The 17,957-nt window shown below is 32.6% G+C and overlaps 3 protein-coding genes across 3 annotated transcripts; 1 reads left to right on the top strand and 2 right to left on the bottom strand.

Moving 5' to 3' along the window:
• The first annotated feature begins 5,107 nt into the window (after nt 1-5,107).
• On the top strand, nt 5,108-6,400 carry LOC100574384 (uncharacterized protein PF11_0213-like). Its single transcript, XM_008180421.2, has 2 exons — nt 5,108-5,770; nt 5,841-6,400. Exons 1-2 carry the CDS (start codon nt 5,706-5,708, stop codon nt 6,274-6,276), a joined length of 501 nt encoding a protein of 166 aa, XP_008178643.1. The 5' UTR covers nt 5,108-5,705; the 3' UTR covers nt 6,277-6,400.
• Nucleotides 6,401-8,124: 1,724 nt separating this feature from the next.
• Nucleotides 8,125-9,249, bottom strand: LOC100574305. The gene has a single exon (XM_008180433.1). The coding sequence runs from the start codon at nt 9,247-9,249 to the stop codon at nt 8,125-8,127; it is 1,125 nt and encodes a 374-aa protein (XP_008178655.1).
• Nucleotides 9,250-9,340: 91 nt separating this feature from the next.
• On the bottom strand, nt 9,341-9,775 carry LOC103307926 (craniofacial development protein 2-like). The gene has a single exon (XM_008180432.1). The coding sequence runs from the start codon at nt 9,773-9,775 to the stop codon at nt 9,341-9,343; it is 435 nt and encodes a 144-aa protein (XP_008178654.1).
• Between the last annotated feature and the right edge of the window lie 8,182 nt (nt 9,776-17,957).

Below are 17,957 nucleotides of genomic sequence, written 5' to 3'. Positions count from 1 at the left end.
ACTGTTTTATAATACTCTTACTTTTAATTTTAATTTTTAACTAGGTAGGTACTTACATACATTTAAATATATGAAACATTCAGTATATACCTATGAAAAAAGTTTATTTTATATATTTATACAAATGAATAAAATGTTTTAAATTACAAAATCTTTTTTTCTGTTATTTTTTGAAAAAATGTTTATGACTTCATCTATGTCAACATGTTCATCTCTATGACAATGAATAATCGCCAATCCTGACAGTCTTTCTTCTAACATATTGCACCGCAGCCAAGTTTTTATCCTTTTAAGGGCGGAAAAACTCTTTTCTGTCTGAAACTAGCTAAAATCTTTAAAAGTATATGTATTGTTGGGAACATATCTTTATCACAATGTTCTAATGATTTTAGAGCTGTATCAAGAATATCATTTTTTTCTCTATTCCAATATTCTTTCCACCAAATCATTTCCCCTTGCAACTTTCCAATAAAAGCTTCTCTATTTGCAAATCTGCCATTTAATTCATGTATATTTAGAAACTGATTCCAAATAGATTCAAATATTTGTATTGTGTTGTCTTGTATTTTAGAAATTAATATTTTTGGCACAAATATTCCAAGATTATACAGGCCCAATGTTTCTTCTGTGAACTGGATTTCATATCAGTTATCTTAAAATCTAAAAACGAAATGTATACTGTTACACGGAAATAGTCTTCTACATTTGTTATCTTTGGATTCTGTCTGTGATGCTGTATTGATATTGTTCTTGGCTTTTTCACAGTAATCTCTAATTTATCCGTTTGTTCCACAGCTTTCAAGTACAAATCTTTAAACTCTGTTTTGCCGTCTAATCTAAGTTTATTTAAAATTTCAATAGTTTTATTTATGTAGTTAACTGCAGACTGTTTATCAAAATTTTTTTTTTGAAAAATTACGATTAATGGTTGTTTAATTGAAAATATATGTGAAGCAACATAAAGAGTGATGACGAATTCGCAGTCAATTGAATTCAATAAAACGTTGGCTTTACTAGATGATTCTCGATCATTCCAATTGCTTATTTTATGAAGAGAATCCATAATTTCCGAAATTCCAGTCAAAAATTGCGTCATTGCTGTATGCCTCTCAACCCACCTAGTTTCACAAAGCGACTGTAATGAGGAATGTAGAACAGATTGTAGTACAACATTTTGTTTCGAACTTCCGTGAAAAAATGAAATAATTTCCTTAATTTGTCCAAAACTATTCCGGATGGACTGAATTTGACAACCTTTAGAAATTGCGAGATTCAAGCCATGGTTAAAACATGAACATCTGACCGCACTGGGTATCTTTTCCAGAATAGTTTTTACTGCACCACACACTTTTGAAGCCATAACACTACAACCGTCAGTAGCAATACCAACGCAGTTATTAAAATCCAAATTGAAGTTGTTCATTAATTTTAAAACGATTTCTCCTAATATTTTACCATTTAATTTTGGTTCTATTTCAGAATTTTCGAAATTATAACTGTGTGGATCTCTAAAACCAAGGAAATCTTCTTGAACAGTGTAATCTTCATTAATATATCGTATGACTAAACATAATTGAGATGTATGTGACATATCGGTTGTTTCGTCGAACATAATACTATAATATGGAGACTGCTTTACTTTGTTTAAAATATTATCAATAATTAATTTACTGTATATGAAAATAATTTCATTTTGGGTAGTCTTACTTATATAAGTAGCTTTGGAACTTGTATTTTTTAAATGGTTTTCTAATTCCATATCACCAGACTCAAATCGAAATTTTAATATTTCTCGAAAATTTCCTTCGTTCAGTTTTGGATATATTTCATTATTTTTCAACAAAGGTCCGTCATCCCGATGACCTCGAAAAGGTATGTTCTGGCGAGCTTTAGTCACAATTACAAAATGGAATATTTAATAAATTTTTTTTGTGAACGGGGGGGGGGGGCAATTGCCCCTATTGCCCCACCTTGTATCCGCCCTTGGGGTCGAGTAAAAGTAAAAATTACCCAGTAGTTTTCAAAAGCGCCGTGAATAACAAAAGAAAAATTAAGAGAAAAACGGGAATTTTTACGCAAAATCTGTTTACGAGAAAATCGATTTTGGTTTTTGGTGCAACTCTTAAAAAAATGACCGTAGGTACATGACATTTGACTGAATGTTTACATTAGCATTTTCTATACTCCATAACGTTTTCCGAATATTTTGAATTTTTTCAAGCTGATTACGGACATTTTCAGTTTCCATTTTAGATTCTGAGCGGAGCAAGGAAGCCGTTGGTTTTACAATGGTGTTTATTTTTAGTTTATTTTTATATCCTGTATACAACATTTCTACCAGAAGGAGTACTCCAATTTCACCATATAGTACATTATCTTTTAGCAAATTGGATCAAGATGGTACTTTAAAGAGGTCATTTTTCGATTTTCTCAATAGTTATTTAATGCCACGGGAAAAACCACCGAACAATTACGAAATAACGCTAAAAATGGGATTTTAATTTCTAACGCTTTGTTTATCACCATAGAAACGAAAAAAAATTGTAATATTATAATATTAATTTAACTTACATGATAAAATAAATAATAACAATATAAAATATCCAGACTGACAAACCGTCTCCGCTCAAAATCGTTTTTCTTATACAATGATATTATATCATTGAATTCAAGTCTAATACAATCCATTATACAATGACCCACTTTATTCTACTGTACAGCAGAGCAACATACACTTACCTGTTTTTTTTATTTTTTGTTTATATAAATATCAATACAATTTTATTTGTTGGTTAAAAAACTTGAAAATTTAATAGAAGGCTTCTAATATATTATTTCAAAGGCAGAAAAAAAATTAAAAATTCTTAGTCACAATTTTTTTTTATACGTATTTAAAGTTTGAATTTTAACAAAATTTATCAATTTTTTTTTTTGTGTGTGTTTGAGCCACTACATGGGAGCCGCACGTTTATCACATTACTTGGTTCCCATGCAGCATTGTTTATTTATATTTACACAGCATGTGGTTCCGGCTCGTATGGGCCGTAGCATGCCTTCCTCAGCTAGGCTGATGTGTATGCACATTCTACAAGCTCCATAATGCCTTACATAAAGTTAACATTGGCGTAGCCACATAGGACAACCGAGACATGCACCGGACCGTCCCTTACATAATTTGTTTGATTATATGTTTACTTCGGTGTCTTCTCGAACCGGCTAAGCCAGCCGTCCTAGACTTCTCGTTCAGACATTCAGCGTCTCTCGCCTGGCGAGCCCTTTCTTCGACTAGCGAGCCCTTTCTTCGACTTGTACATATTCCTCCTAACATACCGAATATCACTTAGGTACTTGAAGAACTTGTTAGGTACATTATTTACTGCACTTTAAAAATGTTTATTTGGCCTAGTGCAGATATCCTCAGTTGCTTGTGTGGTATAAATTATGAGGAATCTTGTATTACATTTTAAAATCTTAGATTTAAAAAGAAAAATAATTTGCACATTTCCGTGATTTTTACGCCTTTTGTCAAAAATTGAATGCTTATAAAAAAAATGTGTTACTATGTATTTTTAATATTTTTCAACTGTCCTTGTTACAATATATTAGGATTCTTGTATGTATCTATGATCATTTGTTTAAGAGATACACCAAAAAGCTAAAGTGATTTTGTCGAAATTTGTTTATCTTTGTAAAATCAATACATTCATATAGCTCTACCCAGAATCTAAGATTGTACCTTTCCAGGCCGGTCCTTAATTTTTTTTATTAAGTACAACCTAACTAGACCAAGAAGGGTCGTAATTTTTTATTCTAAGTCCAACTTCGCCGAAAATCGATGATAAACAATTTTTAAATAATAATTATAAAAGCATTATAAAATATATTGGACAATTCAATAACAATGTATACATAATATTATTATTTATTACCATCTCAAATTCTCGACAACCGTTTCCTCTGAAAAAAACATATAGTTTTGCTATTGTACTTGTGCTATATATAATTTTCATTTATATGTACCTAATTGTATAATTTACAATAAACATATTGTTTTTGATCAACCCGGTCCAAAGCAAAGTACGACGATCCAACCATAATCAACCCAAAATATGTTTCCTAAGACTTGTCCCAGTTTATGCTGATCAGTAGTAAGCACACCTTCCCAGAGTCCGTTGCTTTTCGCAATTTTGTATGTAAAAACTACACTACACGTGTACTTACACACTGCGGTATTATTCATAATATTAAATCTAGTTAATTTGTATAGCACATAATAAAAAACTATTGTTGATATGTGATGAATTCAGAGTTATAAATATGTATGCATGTGGAGGGGGTGGGTAGCAAAGACCCCAACGAGCTTACCATGAATATTTAATTTTTTAAGCCCTCTACCCAGTAAAACATTCTCAATTACGACCATGATTGTATAGATTTATTCAAGCAGCTCAATAACATTGATTCATTGATGTATACAACTATTTATAAATACACTGAACCCCCAACAACCGATGAATTCTGGTTCCGCCTATGCTTGCATGCTTCATTTTTAGAAATATAATTATATAAATAAGTTAGGTACTGGTTTGTAAATCATCAGATTTTTATCGTTGTGAAATCAAATTATCACTGTTATAAGTTTTCATAAAATAAATGGTAGGTACCTATATGTTATTATTATGTATACTAATTAGTAATTATTATATCATACAATATGTATATCAAAATACCTACTTCATACATATGTAATAACATCAAAAGTACGATATAAACATAAGAAGCGACTTCTGTCGATAAATATATTTAAAATCGTAAAACTAAGCTGTTACTTCTTCCTGGTGTTCGGAGGGCTCTCGAGATCGTTTATTCGAGAATTAGATCAGATACACCATACAACACAATTGTATATAGAACAAGTACCTACACTGTACAGGTAGTATAATAAATGCAATTAATATAAAATATTATATTAATTGCCTTACCTGATCCGTAGTCGCCTGTAAATTATTATCTTGTAGAGGTTTTTTTTTTTATATACACAGAATAATGTTTTAAAAAAAAGGTATAAATCGAAATTATAAACACACTGATTATTGCTCACATAAGGGGCCTAGAGTGTCGCTCGTTGAAATCGGTTTTAAGACTTTTGGACGTTGTTACTCGATGACTGGTGCTCATATGCACTGGTTTAAGAGACGACGCGAAGACGCTGACCAGAGAGTGGTAGGCGACTCTATCAACAAGTTATCGTGAGCCTGGGAACTAGATTATTCTTTGGCGGCAGATACCCTTTATTTTTTCTTTCCTTTTCTCTAGCAGCATCATAAAAAAAAGTCACACACTTCCCACGTTATAACGTCATAACTGCATGCCAATATCTTAATTGTCGTTGATAATGGTTTTATTTGATGTGACCGATTTCTACAAACAATAGTCTGGCCGTTATTTATTATTCTGTAAGATTTTAGTTTCTTATAATGGTGTGTGGGCATATCATTACACATACCTACTCGTATATTTCTGTATTTGATTGTATTATAATACATTTATGTTATTATTATATTCTTATTTAGCTAAAAAAATCATTCACACAAGTCAAGAAATATATAGAAATCGGTGGCCATCCGGATGAATTTGCCAACGGCGCAGCCGTGGACTGTACAAATATTGGTTTTGGTTATATAAATAAAAAAGAAAAACAAGGAATGGAAGGCTGGAGAATTGAAACTAAAGTGAGAAATGGTGAAAACGCTCCTACAGGAAGAAACCTGTAATAAACACAAATAATTCAGCTATTATTTATAAATTTATTTGAATTTATTTTTTTTTATTTGAAAAAGTAAAAATTGGAAAGAATTTTTGTGTTCGGCTACTGGAACGACGCAGGTGGTATGTCAAGGAGATAGCGGAGGTCCAATGATTTGCAACGGCAAGCTATATGGTGTATGCAGTTTTTATTATAACTTCAAAGGGGGGAAGAATGAATGTGGAAGTCCTGACATACAGACATTACATGTATTCCTATACCATTATTTAAAATGGATATATGATATAATAGATCCTAAAAAAGATGGAGATGATAAAAATGATGAAAATGATAAAAAAGATGAAAATGATAAGAATGATAAAAATGATGAAAATGATAAGAATGATAAGAAAGATAAAAAGAAGAAAAAGAAGAAAAAGAAGAAAAGAAGAAAAAATTCTGGAAATTCGCTTAAACCGCACCTTACAATGTATACAATTTTAGCAATATTATTTTATATGGTATATTGACCAATGGCGTAGCCATGAATTACCCGAGGGGGGGTTTAATGACCATTTTTATTTGTTCACCTAAAATATATTGTTCAGGAGCGGTAAAACTAAATACGCTAAAATATACTGAGTTGTACGCTGATTGAATAATACATTTTTGATTAGCTGAATAATGATATTTATGAATGTTAAGAGGACGTGATACCCGCATGCGTTGTCTCCGTCTTACAAGTGCGTAACAAACAATTTACAATTTTAAAATACTCATAGCTCGTTTTAAAATTAAAATATAATAAAAAGCCCATGAGGTTGTCTGGATAATAATCTTACCTTTAGATTTTTAAGTTTTACCATTCACTCTAATTTTTAAGCTAACGGTGCTACACGTGTTCTGCTTTGCGTATAATTTGCTATGTTACGCACTTGTAAGACAGAGACAACACATGCGGGTATCACGTCCTCTTAATATTAAACATGCAGTACACACTTATTGACTTATTATAAACAAGTAAAAATATAAAATAAAAGAAACTTTAAATTGTAATCTTCTTCTTCTTCTTCTTCTTCTTCTTCTTAGGCGTTTACAGGCCATTCAGGCCCATTGCCGCAACAACCACTTGCCTCCACCTGTCTCGGTCTCTTGCCAGTTCTTCCCCATCCTCTATTCCAAGTTCCCTCAAGTCCTTGACCACTCTATCCTTCCATCTCTGTCTAGGACGTCCACTAGGCCTTTTTGTATTTGGCTTCCATTTCGTAACCTGTCCAATTGGCCCCTCCGATCTCCACACGTGTCCGGCCCAGCTCAGCCTACTACTTTTTAAAATTCCGTTAATATTCGGTTCTCCGTATAGGTCTTGGATCTCCTGATTTGTTCTTATTTTGTATTCTCCTTCGTTATTTGTTTTTGGACCATAGATTCTCCTTAATATCTTCCGCTCGAAGGTGGCCAATTTTAGTTCATCCGATTTTGTAGTGGCCTACGTCCCACATGCATACAAAGCTATAGGTCTTACTAGTACTTTATAAAGGGTTATTTTTGTCTTCCATGATAATATCTTTGATTTAAATAGAGGGACCAATCCAAAATAACATCTGTTTGCCGCTGCTAATCTAATCTTTATTTCCTCGTGGCTATTTGCATCCTTGTTGACGTCAACTCCTAGGTATTTAAAATCATCTACTTTTTCGAACTTATATTCCCCAATATCCAGGTGTCCCCCTATATGGTTATTCCTAGTTACGACCATATATTTTGTTTTATCCTCATTTATAATTAATCCTATTCTCTTTCCATTTTCCAGCAAATTTCGTGTTGTCTCCTTTAGATTTTCTTCATTTTCTGCCATTATCACTAAATCATCTGCATAGGCAGCTAGAATTAGTTCTTTGTCAATTCCAATTTTAATTTCACTTGCTGTTACTAGGGTATCTCTTACGACTGATTCCAATGCTAAATTGAAAAGAGCTAGGGACAAGGCATCACCTTGCCTAAGCCCTGTCACCACCTCAAAATCCTCCGATACGGCATCTCCGAACTTCACTTTACACTTTGATCCTTGTACACAAGCACGGACTAGTCTTACAAACTTTTCAGGTATACCCAATTGGCAAATAGCGCTCCATAGTTTCTCTCTATTCACCATATCATATGCGGCCTTAAAATCAATAAAAAGGAGGTGTATATCTTTGTCAAATTCATGGCTTTTTACGATCATTTGCTTAATGACATGTATTTGATCCTGGGTTGACTTCCCTGTCATAAACCCTCCCTGGTAATCTCCAATAATTTCTCGTAAATAGGGTTTTATTCTAGTAAGTAGAATATTAGACAGTATCTTATATGACGTGTTCAAAAGGGAAATTCCCCTATAATTTTTGCAATTCATGGGGGTCTCCCTTTTTAAGAATAGGCCATAAAACAGATGTACGCCACGATCTTGGTATTTCTTCATGTTCCCAAACTTTAGTAATTAGGTTGTGTAGCTGGTGTATTAGTTGTTGTCCTCCCTTTTTAAGGCATTCAGAAATTATCTCATCTTCTCCCGCTGCCTTACCACTTTTGAGCATTTCAATACCAGCTTCTACCTCTGCTCTTGATGGTGGTTCTATGTTTTGTTCTACTGTTGCACGTTCTTCTATAATTGTCCTTTCACTAGGCTGGTTTAAAAGTGTGTTAAACATTTTTTTGAACTCATCTGCTATTTTTCCGTTATCGGTCAGTAACGTTCCATTTTCTCCCCTAACCATTGATGTTTTACGTTTAAACCCATGTTTAACTTCATTCGCTTTCCCAAAGAAGATTCGATCATTATTCTTTCTACTACTTTCTATGAGTTGTACTCTTTCTTTTTCCCATGCTCTCTTGTTCATCCTAATTGTCTTCTTTACCTCTCGCTGTTTCATGGCTAATTCTCTTTTATTTTCTTCTTTTGGGTCCTGTAGCACTTTTAATCTCGTTTTATCCCTTTCTTCCGTGGTCTTTCTACACATTTCATTGAACCAGTGCTTGTTCCTTCTCTGTGGTTCATAACCCAATACTTCTTCTGAGGTTCTTTTAACCGCATTTTCTATTCTTCCCCATAATTCTTCTATATTTGCTTCATGTTCAGCGTTTGAAAGGTATTTGTTCAGTTTTCCCTGATATTCCTTTGCTTGGTTTCCATTTAGTAGTTCTCTGTTAATTTTTTTGATACACTGTTTCTTCTGCCATCTCACTGAAATTTTTAGTTTGTACTTTGCCTTTACCAGGAAGTGATCCGATATCGCACTACAACCCCTCATACTTCTTACATCTTCAACGCTTGATCTTATTCTCCTGTCAACAACTATGTGATCTATTTGGTTTCTTATCCTTTCACAGGGTGATATCCAAGTCTGTTTATGAATGTTTTTGTGCGGAAACATTGTACTACTTATGACCATGTTTCTTGCTGCTGCAATTGTAATCAATTTGTTTCCATTTTCATTGGATTCACTATGCAAACTGTTCATTCCAATAGTTGGTCTGTATACCCTTTCTCTTCCGAATTTCGCATTGAAGTCACCAATGATAATTTTTGGCTTCCCCGAAGATAGCTCATTTTTAATCACATACTCTGTCCAGCTCATCGTAGAAAGCATTCTTTACTCCTTCGCTTTTATCCTCTGTTGGCGCATAACAATTTACAATTACTATATTAAACCATCTGCATTTAAATTCCATATACCATATTCTATCACTTATTGATTCAAACTTGACAACATTCGGCAAAACTTTGTCCTTAATAATAAAGCCTACTCCTCTTTCATGTTTTTCTCCACCGCTATATAAAATTGTATTTCCTTGTGACTTTATACTACCAGATCCGTCCCGCCTTATTTCTTGAACTGCTGTTATATCCAGTCTGTATCGCTCAAGACACGATACGACTGTCGTCAATGTTCCAGTCCTATACATTGATCGCACATTCCAAGTTCCAATACATAAATCCGTAATCTCCACGTTCCGAGGCAATATTAGTCGTTGTTTCGTAATCATATTGTTTTGCGTGTAAGATGATTGGCCTTACGACAACCCCTTATTGGAGGATCTGATTACTCCAACCAATTAAGGTCAGAGTAGGGATGAAATGAACCAACTAACTAAAGTAAGTTCAGTCCACAGCTCGGGGCCCCGGGCTCGCCACACCCGTAGTGCTAAGTGCTAATCTGGTCGTTCACCGGACACGAGTCGAACAGCCAAGCGGAAGATTGGATCAAATCTGTCGACGGGATGGCTCAGGTCAACCAGTGGCCATTGTGACACCGTTTTCAATACGTTCGATCGCACGTCTCGCAGGCCACGCGGAGTTGGTACCAGTTGGAAAAGTTCCGGGATTGGGACACCTTCGTCCAGAGGTTCAAGACCACGTTCGTGCACACGTTGCGTAAGGCCGATCTAAGGCGTGAACTCGAAGCCTGAACTCAAGAACTGAACGAGCCGACCATCGATTATTTTTATGCTAGTTCGGGTTGTGCCGTTCGATGGTACGCGCAAATACATCCTCGAAGGGTTGAGGTCTCAACCGCTGACCGATTGGGTGTATAGTCGTCATCAGTCCAACCACGGCGATCTCTTATTAGATATCCGAGACTGGGAGCGTATGCGCGCGAAGCGTGAAGAAAGATTCGGGACCGTTGACCCGACGTTTGCCAACCCTAGTGACCTTAACCAGGAGTCCACTACTGAACAGACGAGTGCAAAACCCATTGACGTCGTACCCGCTGTTCCACCGAAAACGACATCCAGCCCGGTCGCTGGATGGTCGACGTTTAGGTCCGAACCAAAAACGGACGTTTCTTCGACACGTCCGACGATTTATTGTTTCAATTGCCGTGGCACGGGACATATCAGTAGGGATTGCCCGAAACCACGACGACCGATGAAGTGCTCGAACTGCAACTCCAATCAGCACACCCGAGGCCGATGCCCGGGAATCACCGCTGAACGATCTGAAGACGCGTCCGTGGCCGATCATGCGTATCGTGCTGACGTAATCGCGAGTGTGAGGCCGAAGAATTCGTTCTCGAAAAGTGTGATAGTAAACGGACACCCCGTATCTGGTTTGATCGATTCAGGGAGTTCCGCCGTGTTAATACGTTCGACGATAGCCCGCGAGTGTGGTATCGCCGTACGCGATGCCGTTTGTCCCTTGTATACGGTGGGAAATGTCGATCAACCGGGCGAGACGACAATCGGCGAAGGTGTCGCCGACGTCACCATTGACGACGTGATGGGGTCCAACCAAAAGTTAAAGATTGTGCCGGACGACTCGATACTAATCGATGTATTGGTTGGTCGTACGTGGCTCGACCTGCCACACGTCAATTATTCGAAGTAAGGGGGCGAAATTGTTTTCAAAACCAACAGTCGCATGTCGACTGACGTACTCGCCGAGATACTCGTCACCGACGACGGAAACGTATATGTCGCAGAAGCAGAGCCGCAACCCCTAGTGAAGGACACGATACCACCCGACGGAGGAGACGCCGACGAGTCCCTATCCGAGGAAGAAGACGCCGACGAGGTCAACGACCGGGCTCACTCCAGCGTCGAATCCAGCGACGAATCTAGCGACGAGGGTGACAGCCAGAACCTACCCAACGACGAGATTCAACCTGATGTCCAATTCCGTCAGCCGCTAGGAGGGGTAAGTTACCCGTGCGGCTCGACGACTACGAGTTCGGCCGGCCTTAAGCCACCAATGTTTTTTTTTTTAAAAAAAAAAAGAAAAAAGTTTATAATAATTATTAATAATTATTCTGTTGATACTGGTGTGGACTAAAAATATAAAAGTAATTAAATATTTCAAACTATGACAAAACATTATATTATAAAATACTTACATCTAATGATTTAGGAACTTAGTTTTTTAAAAACTGTAAAATAGTTTTTGATTGTCCTTGTTCTTGCTTGTATGCTTTTCTCATGTGACGATTTTCTTATTTAATTGTACATTAAAAAAAAATGACTGTAGATATTTGAAAATTTCACTGAATGTTAATATTTTCATTTCTTATACACCATACCATTTTGAAAATATTTTGACTTTATTTGAGCTGTTTACGGACACTGTCAGTTTTCAATTTGTTTAGTTTTTTTTTATATAAATATCAATAAAATTGATTGTTTGCTGGGAAAAAAGCGTGAAAATGTAATGCAAGGTTCCTGATATATTGTTACAATAGCAGTTGAAAAATGTTAAAAATACATATGCACAATTTATTTTTATAAGCATTTAAAGATCGAATTTTGACAAAATTTATAAAATTTAGATTCATTAATTATTTTGTAGTTAAAAATGTATAAAATTATCAACTTTTATATCTAAGGATTGAAAATTTAAAACAAGATTCCACGTAAGTAGTTAATTCTATTACCAAAAAATCTAAAAACACATAAGCACAGTTTATTTTTATACTCATTGTAAGTTCAAATTTGGACGAAATTACATGTTAAAATACCTAGAATAACTATTTTAGTTAATTTGTTGCGATTGTATAATATTATTCGTCGGTACATGAAACTCCTAAGTATAATGTTATATATCTATGATAGTATCACGGCTTGTTGTTGATATATAACACGTTATAGTAAATACCTAATGAATATTGTGATATGATTAATTTGGAATTTATTATAGGTGCCTATTATAGGTCAATTTTTTTTAATACCATAGATAAGTATAAAATATGTCTTATACCTATAGACCGACATACTGTCTACGCTCAGAATCGTTTTTCTTATACAATGATATTATGACATTGAAATTTGAATTCAAATTTAATACCATCCATTATACAGTGACCCACTTGTAATCTACTGTACAGCAGAGCGCCATCTACTTAGCCTCCTTTTTTATTTTTTTTTTGGTCTGTCATCACCTTTTAGGACAGTAAAAGTGCTTGGATTTTCTTCAACAGTATCTTTTCTGATAGGAAAGTGAATCTAGTTGGTACTTTGGGGGGTCAAAAGTAAAATTTTTCCAATAGTTTTCAAAGCGCCGTGAAAAACAAAAGAAAAATTAAGGAAAAACGGGAATTTTTACGCAAAATATGTTTTCGAGAAAATTGATTTTAGTTTTTGGTGTAACTTTAAAACGAATGACTGTAGATACATGAAATTTTCACTCGTTGTTTATATTTCCATTTTCTATACATGATACATTTTTAAATATTATGATTTGTTTTGAGCTGTTAACGGACAATTTCAGTTTCCAATTTAATTAGTTTCTTTTAACTAAATCCTTATAGTCATAGTTTTTTTTTTAATTAGCATTTAAAGGTGATGACAGACACAAAAAAAAAAAATTAAAAATTAAAAAAAAACACACATCATTGTAAAATCAATACATTCATCGTTCCACTCAGAATCTAAAATTAAAAATAAATAACATGTATCCTTCATGATAGTATTTTTAAATTTGAAGAATAAAAATAACCTACCTAATCAAACAAATTTTAACGATAATGACCTAGTCCAAATAATCAGTCAACTACCTACACCGTACATAATCACTGGCGATTTTAACGGGCAAATGTAAGTTCCTACATGAAAAAAATTAAACCAAATACAAACTTCCTTCCCACTTTATTCAGACTTAGGACTGAAAACATAAATGTAGTTGGTGTGGTTAAAATTTGTTTCTTTTTGTGTTGCATTAAAAAAGTACAATCAATTTTTTATTTGAATCTAGTCCAAATATATAATAAAAAGGTGGGTAAGTGGATGTCGCTCTGCTGTACAGTAGGTTACAAGTGGGTCACTGTATAATGGATAGTATTAAATTTGAATTCAATGATATAATATCACTGTATAAGAAAAACGATTCGGAGACGGTTCGTCAGTCTAGATATTAGACATATAGGTACCTATTATAGGTATACTTATCGATAGTATTAAAAAAAAATTGACCTATAATAGGTATCAATAATAAATTCCAAATTAATCATATCACAATATCCATTAGGTAACACGTTATACATCAACAACAAAACGTGGTACAATTATAGATATATAATAGTAGACTATAGAAGTTTCGAGTACCCACAAATAATATTATACAATCACAACAAAATAACTAAAATAGTTATTCCAGGTTTTTTAATACGTAATTTCGTCCAAATTTGAACTTAAAATGACTATAAAAATAAACTGTGCTTATGTATTTCTTAGAATTTTTGGTAACATAATTAAATATTTACGTGGAATCTTGTTTTAAATTGTCAATCCTTAGATATAAAAGTTGAACATTTTATACATTTTTAACTACAAAATAATTATTCAATTTTAAATTTGATAAATGTTGTCAAAATTTCAACTTCAAATGCTTATAAAAAATAATTGTGCCTATGTATTTTTAATATTTTTCAACTAAAAAAATCGAAAACTTACAATTTCCGTAAACAGCTCAAAAAGAGTCAAATTATTTTCAAAATTTTATTGTATATAGAAAATGCTAATATAAACATTCAGTGAAATTTTCAATTTTCTACAGTCACTCGTTTTTTAATTACAACAAAATAAGAAAATCGTTACGTAAGATATCGAGTGAATATCAAATGTTGTAAAAATATAAATTTCTAAAGCTCATAAAAATTTAATTTGAGTTTTTTTATAGACATTTTTTTTGTTTGATAAAGGTAGATTATCCTATAAGGAATTTTGTATTACATTTTAAAATCTTAGTTCTAAAAAGAAAAATTTTTACGAATTATAAACTCAACATAATTAGGTAATTTTCGTGATTTTTCCATATGTTGTCAATTTTTGAACTTTAAATGCTAATAAAAAAAAAACTGTGACTAAGGATTTTTAATATTTTTCAAATGTCATTGTAACAATATAGTAGGAGCCTTGTTTTAAATTTTCAAGTATTTTTACTCAACAAATAAAGTCAATAACATTCATAGAAAAAAAAACTAATTAAATTGGAAACTGAAATTGTCCGTAAACAGCTCAAAACAAATCATAATATTTTGAAAATTTTATCATGTATAGAAAATGGAAATATAAACGACCAGTGAAAATTTAATTTATCTACAGTCATTCGTTTTAAAGTTACACCAAAAATCAAAATCAATTTTCTCGAAAACAGATTTTGCGTAAAAATTCCCGTTTTTTCTTAATTTGTCTTTTGTTTTTCACGGCGCTTTTGGACGAAATTTGGACGAAATTACATATTAAAAATCCTGAAATAACTATTTTAGTTATTTTGTTGTGATTGTATAATATTATTTGTGGGAACTTGAAACTTCTAAAGTATACTATTATATATCTATGATATAGTACCACGGTTTGTTGTTGATGTATAACGCGTTACCTAATGGATATTGTGTTTGGATAATTTGAAAATTATTATAATACTATAGATAAGTATACCTTTAATAATATGTACGTCTAATATCTAGACTGACAAACCGTCTCCGCTCAGAATCGTTTTTCTTATACAGTGATATTATATCATTGAATTCAAATTTAATACTATCCATTATACAGTGACCCACTTGTAACCTTATGTACAGCAGAGTGATATCCACTTACCCACCTTTTTTAAATTTGAAGAATAAAAAATATGTTTCTTTCATATTAACTATAAAAACATAACATTTTAATTTAAGAATAAAAAAGAAATAGGTAATATTTGTAATGAAATATTCAAAAATATTTTAAACACATTAGTGATTAATAATTAAAACCAAAACTGAATGTATAATCACTGATTATACATTCAGTTTTGGTTCTACCCGAAGCAAATTGGGTCTCTCGTCTTTGTATCCCGCGCCAAAAGAAAATATAATGGCGTGTCGGTTTTAAATTTGCACGGTATGTATACACGCTTCACACTAATCGCACCGCGCCAATAACGCTAATAGGCTGAAGTTTTTTAAAGTATTCAAGTGCAGTTACAGATTATATACTATATAGGTATGGTGCGGGTAAAGCAGAAAATACGGTTAGCGTAAACACATTATGTTGAGGAATAAATGATTAATAAATACAGTATGTACAATAATTGGATTCCACTTAATGAATGTATTGTCAATAGGTACTTAATCACTACACACTCAATATTATACTATTAAGTAGGTAATCCAACCAGATTATTCAACTGACAGTATTAACTTCAGAGGCGAATAAATTGATGATGATTAAAAATCCAATAATATTAAAAAAACAATGAATTATGCGCTGTAACTTGTATTAAACGTCTTGTAAGTTATAAGTATAGTTCTGAGGGAGAAGCTTGTAAGCGGACTATGGGTGTACATCTATACTCTAAGAGCATTGATTCAATATCAATTCCCGTTTCTAGAGATTTTTTTATCTCTCAGCTAGACCATTACTTTGAGGGTAATGCAGACTTGAAGTGACTAGAGTTAGGTTCCAGTCTTTACCAAAAGATGTGAACTCAAAAGAGTTGAAACTTGAAAGTCATATTATCCGCAATGAATAGCCTAGGTATAAGGTATACCATGATTACTAAAAGTTTGTTTACATTTTTGTATAACTTCTTTAGCCGTTTTATACTTAAGACTGATTAAGTCAAACCATTTGGAAAAGTAATCGACTATGACTAGGTAATCAGAACCAGCAAAAGTTAGTATATCCGCTCCTACTTTTTCATATGGGTAGAACGGAATATAATGGGGTATTAGAGAATTTTTTTGTCTTAGAATTGCCAAATTTATTACAGGTGTTACAACTTCCAATGAATTGTTCAATCTCATTTAACATTCCTGGCCAAAATACTATTTGTTTGGCCCTCATTTTTGTAAGGAATAATGATTTTATCTCCTAAGTATAGGAAGCCCTCATTTACCAATATATCATTTTTCATATTATTGCAAATTATTATAATTTATTTTAAAATTTCTACCAAAAGGAGTGTTTGGATTTCAACATAATATAGTTCCTTATCTTTTAGCAAGTTGGATCAATATGGTACTTTAGGAAGGTCATATTTTGATTTTCTCAATAGTTATTTAATTCCACGGGAATTGTATTTTAAGAAATTATTAAAAATACTTAATTTAAAAAAATCGCTAAAAAGGGAGGTTTTTAATTTCTAACGCTTTGTTTATTATAGTTATCACCATATATAGAAACGAATAAAAATAAAAATAACGATTTTAGTTATTTTGTTGTAATTTATAATATTAATTCAACTTACAGGCTATAATAAAATATAATTACGATATAAGATTTCATTTTATGGTTTTCTGTATTTACCGTATATTGTGTACAACTGCTTGGAATATTTGAACGAAGTTCACTGGATATCAATTAACTTTCAAATCGCATTGGAAATAATTGTAATGAGAGTAAAAATTGTATGTTCAACACATCTTTATAGTACTTATTACATATCTAATAAATATGTATCTTATAAAAACAAAATCTATTAATTTTTTAATGAAATATGAATTAAAAGATATCTTGGTAGGTAATTCCTATCCCCCCCCTCAAAATAATATTATAAAAATAATTGCTGCTTTGAGTCTACTAAACGACCTATCATTTTGCAGACACTACTAACAACATTAGGAATATTAAAAATCGCCTCTATTCAAACCTAGAAAATTTATTAATCAATCATAATATTTTTTCAAGATTAAAATCCATCAAATCAAATTCCTTCAGTTTTGTTTAGCTTTTTGGTCTTTTGGTGTAAAAGCCATTTTTTTCAAGGTACATTTCCCCAGCCCCCCCAATTTTGAATTTTGAATTTTGAATTTTTTTTTCACCATTCGTTTGTAGCCGGTTTGTATTGGTTTGTAATCTAATTTTTTTCGTTTGTAGAGATTTAGTTTTTTTTTTAAATCAAAATTTTGGTGGGGGGGCTGGGGAAATGCTCAAATTTTGAATTTTGAATTTTTTTTTTCACCATTCGTTTGTAGCTGGTTTGTATTGGTTTGTAATCTAATTTTTTTCGTTTGTAGAGATTTAGTTTTTTTTCAAAGTCAAAATGTTGGTTCGGGGGCTGGGGAAATTCCCAAGTTTGGAATTTTTATTTAATTTAGATTTTTTATCCAACCAGGTTTTTATTCTATTTACATTTTTTAATAAAAAATGGTTTTTTATTCAAGTTCATTTTTTTTTTATTAATATGACTTTTTTTTATCCGATTTAGGATTTTTTTCAAAAAGGATTTTTTAGTTAATTTAGATTTTTCAATAAA

This window comes from Acyrthosiphon pisum, chromosome X, assembly GCF_005508785.2.
Source record: "Acyrthosiphon pisum isolate AL4f chromosome X, pea_aphid_22Mar2018_4r6ur, whole genome shotgun sequence".
NCBI lineage: Eukaryota > Metazoa > Arthropoda > Insecta > Hemiptera > Aphididae > Acyrthosiphon > Acyrthosiphon pisum.
The sequence above is the reverse complement of the archived record's forward strand: the minus strand, read 5'-3'. Positions and strand labels throughout refer to the sequence as shown.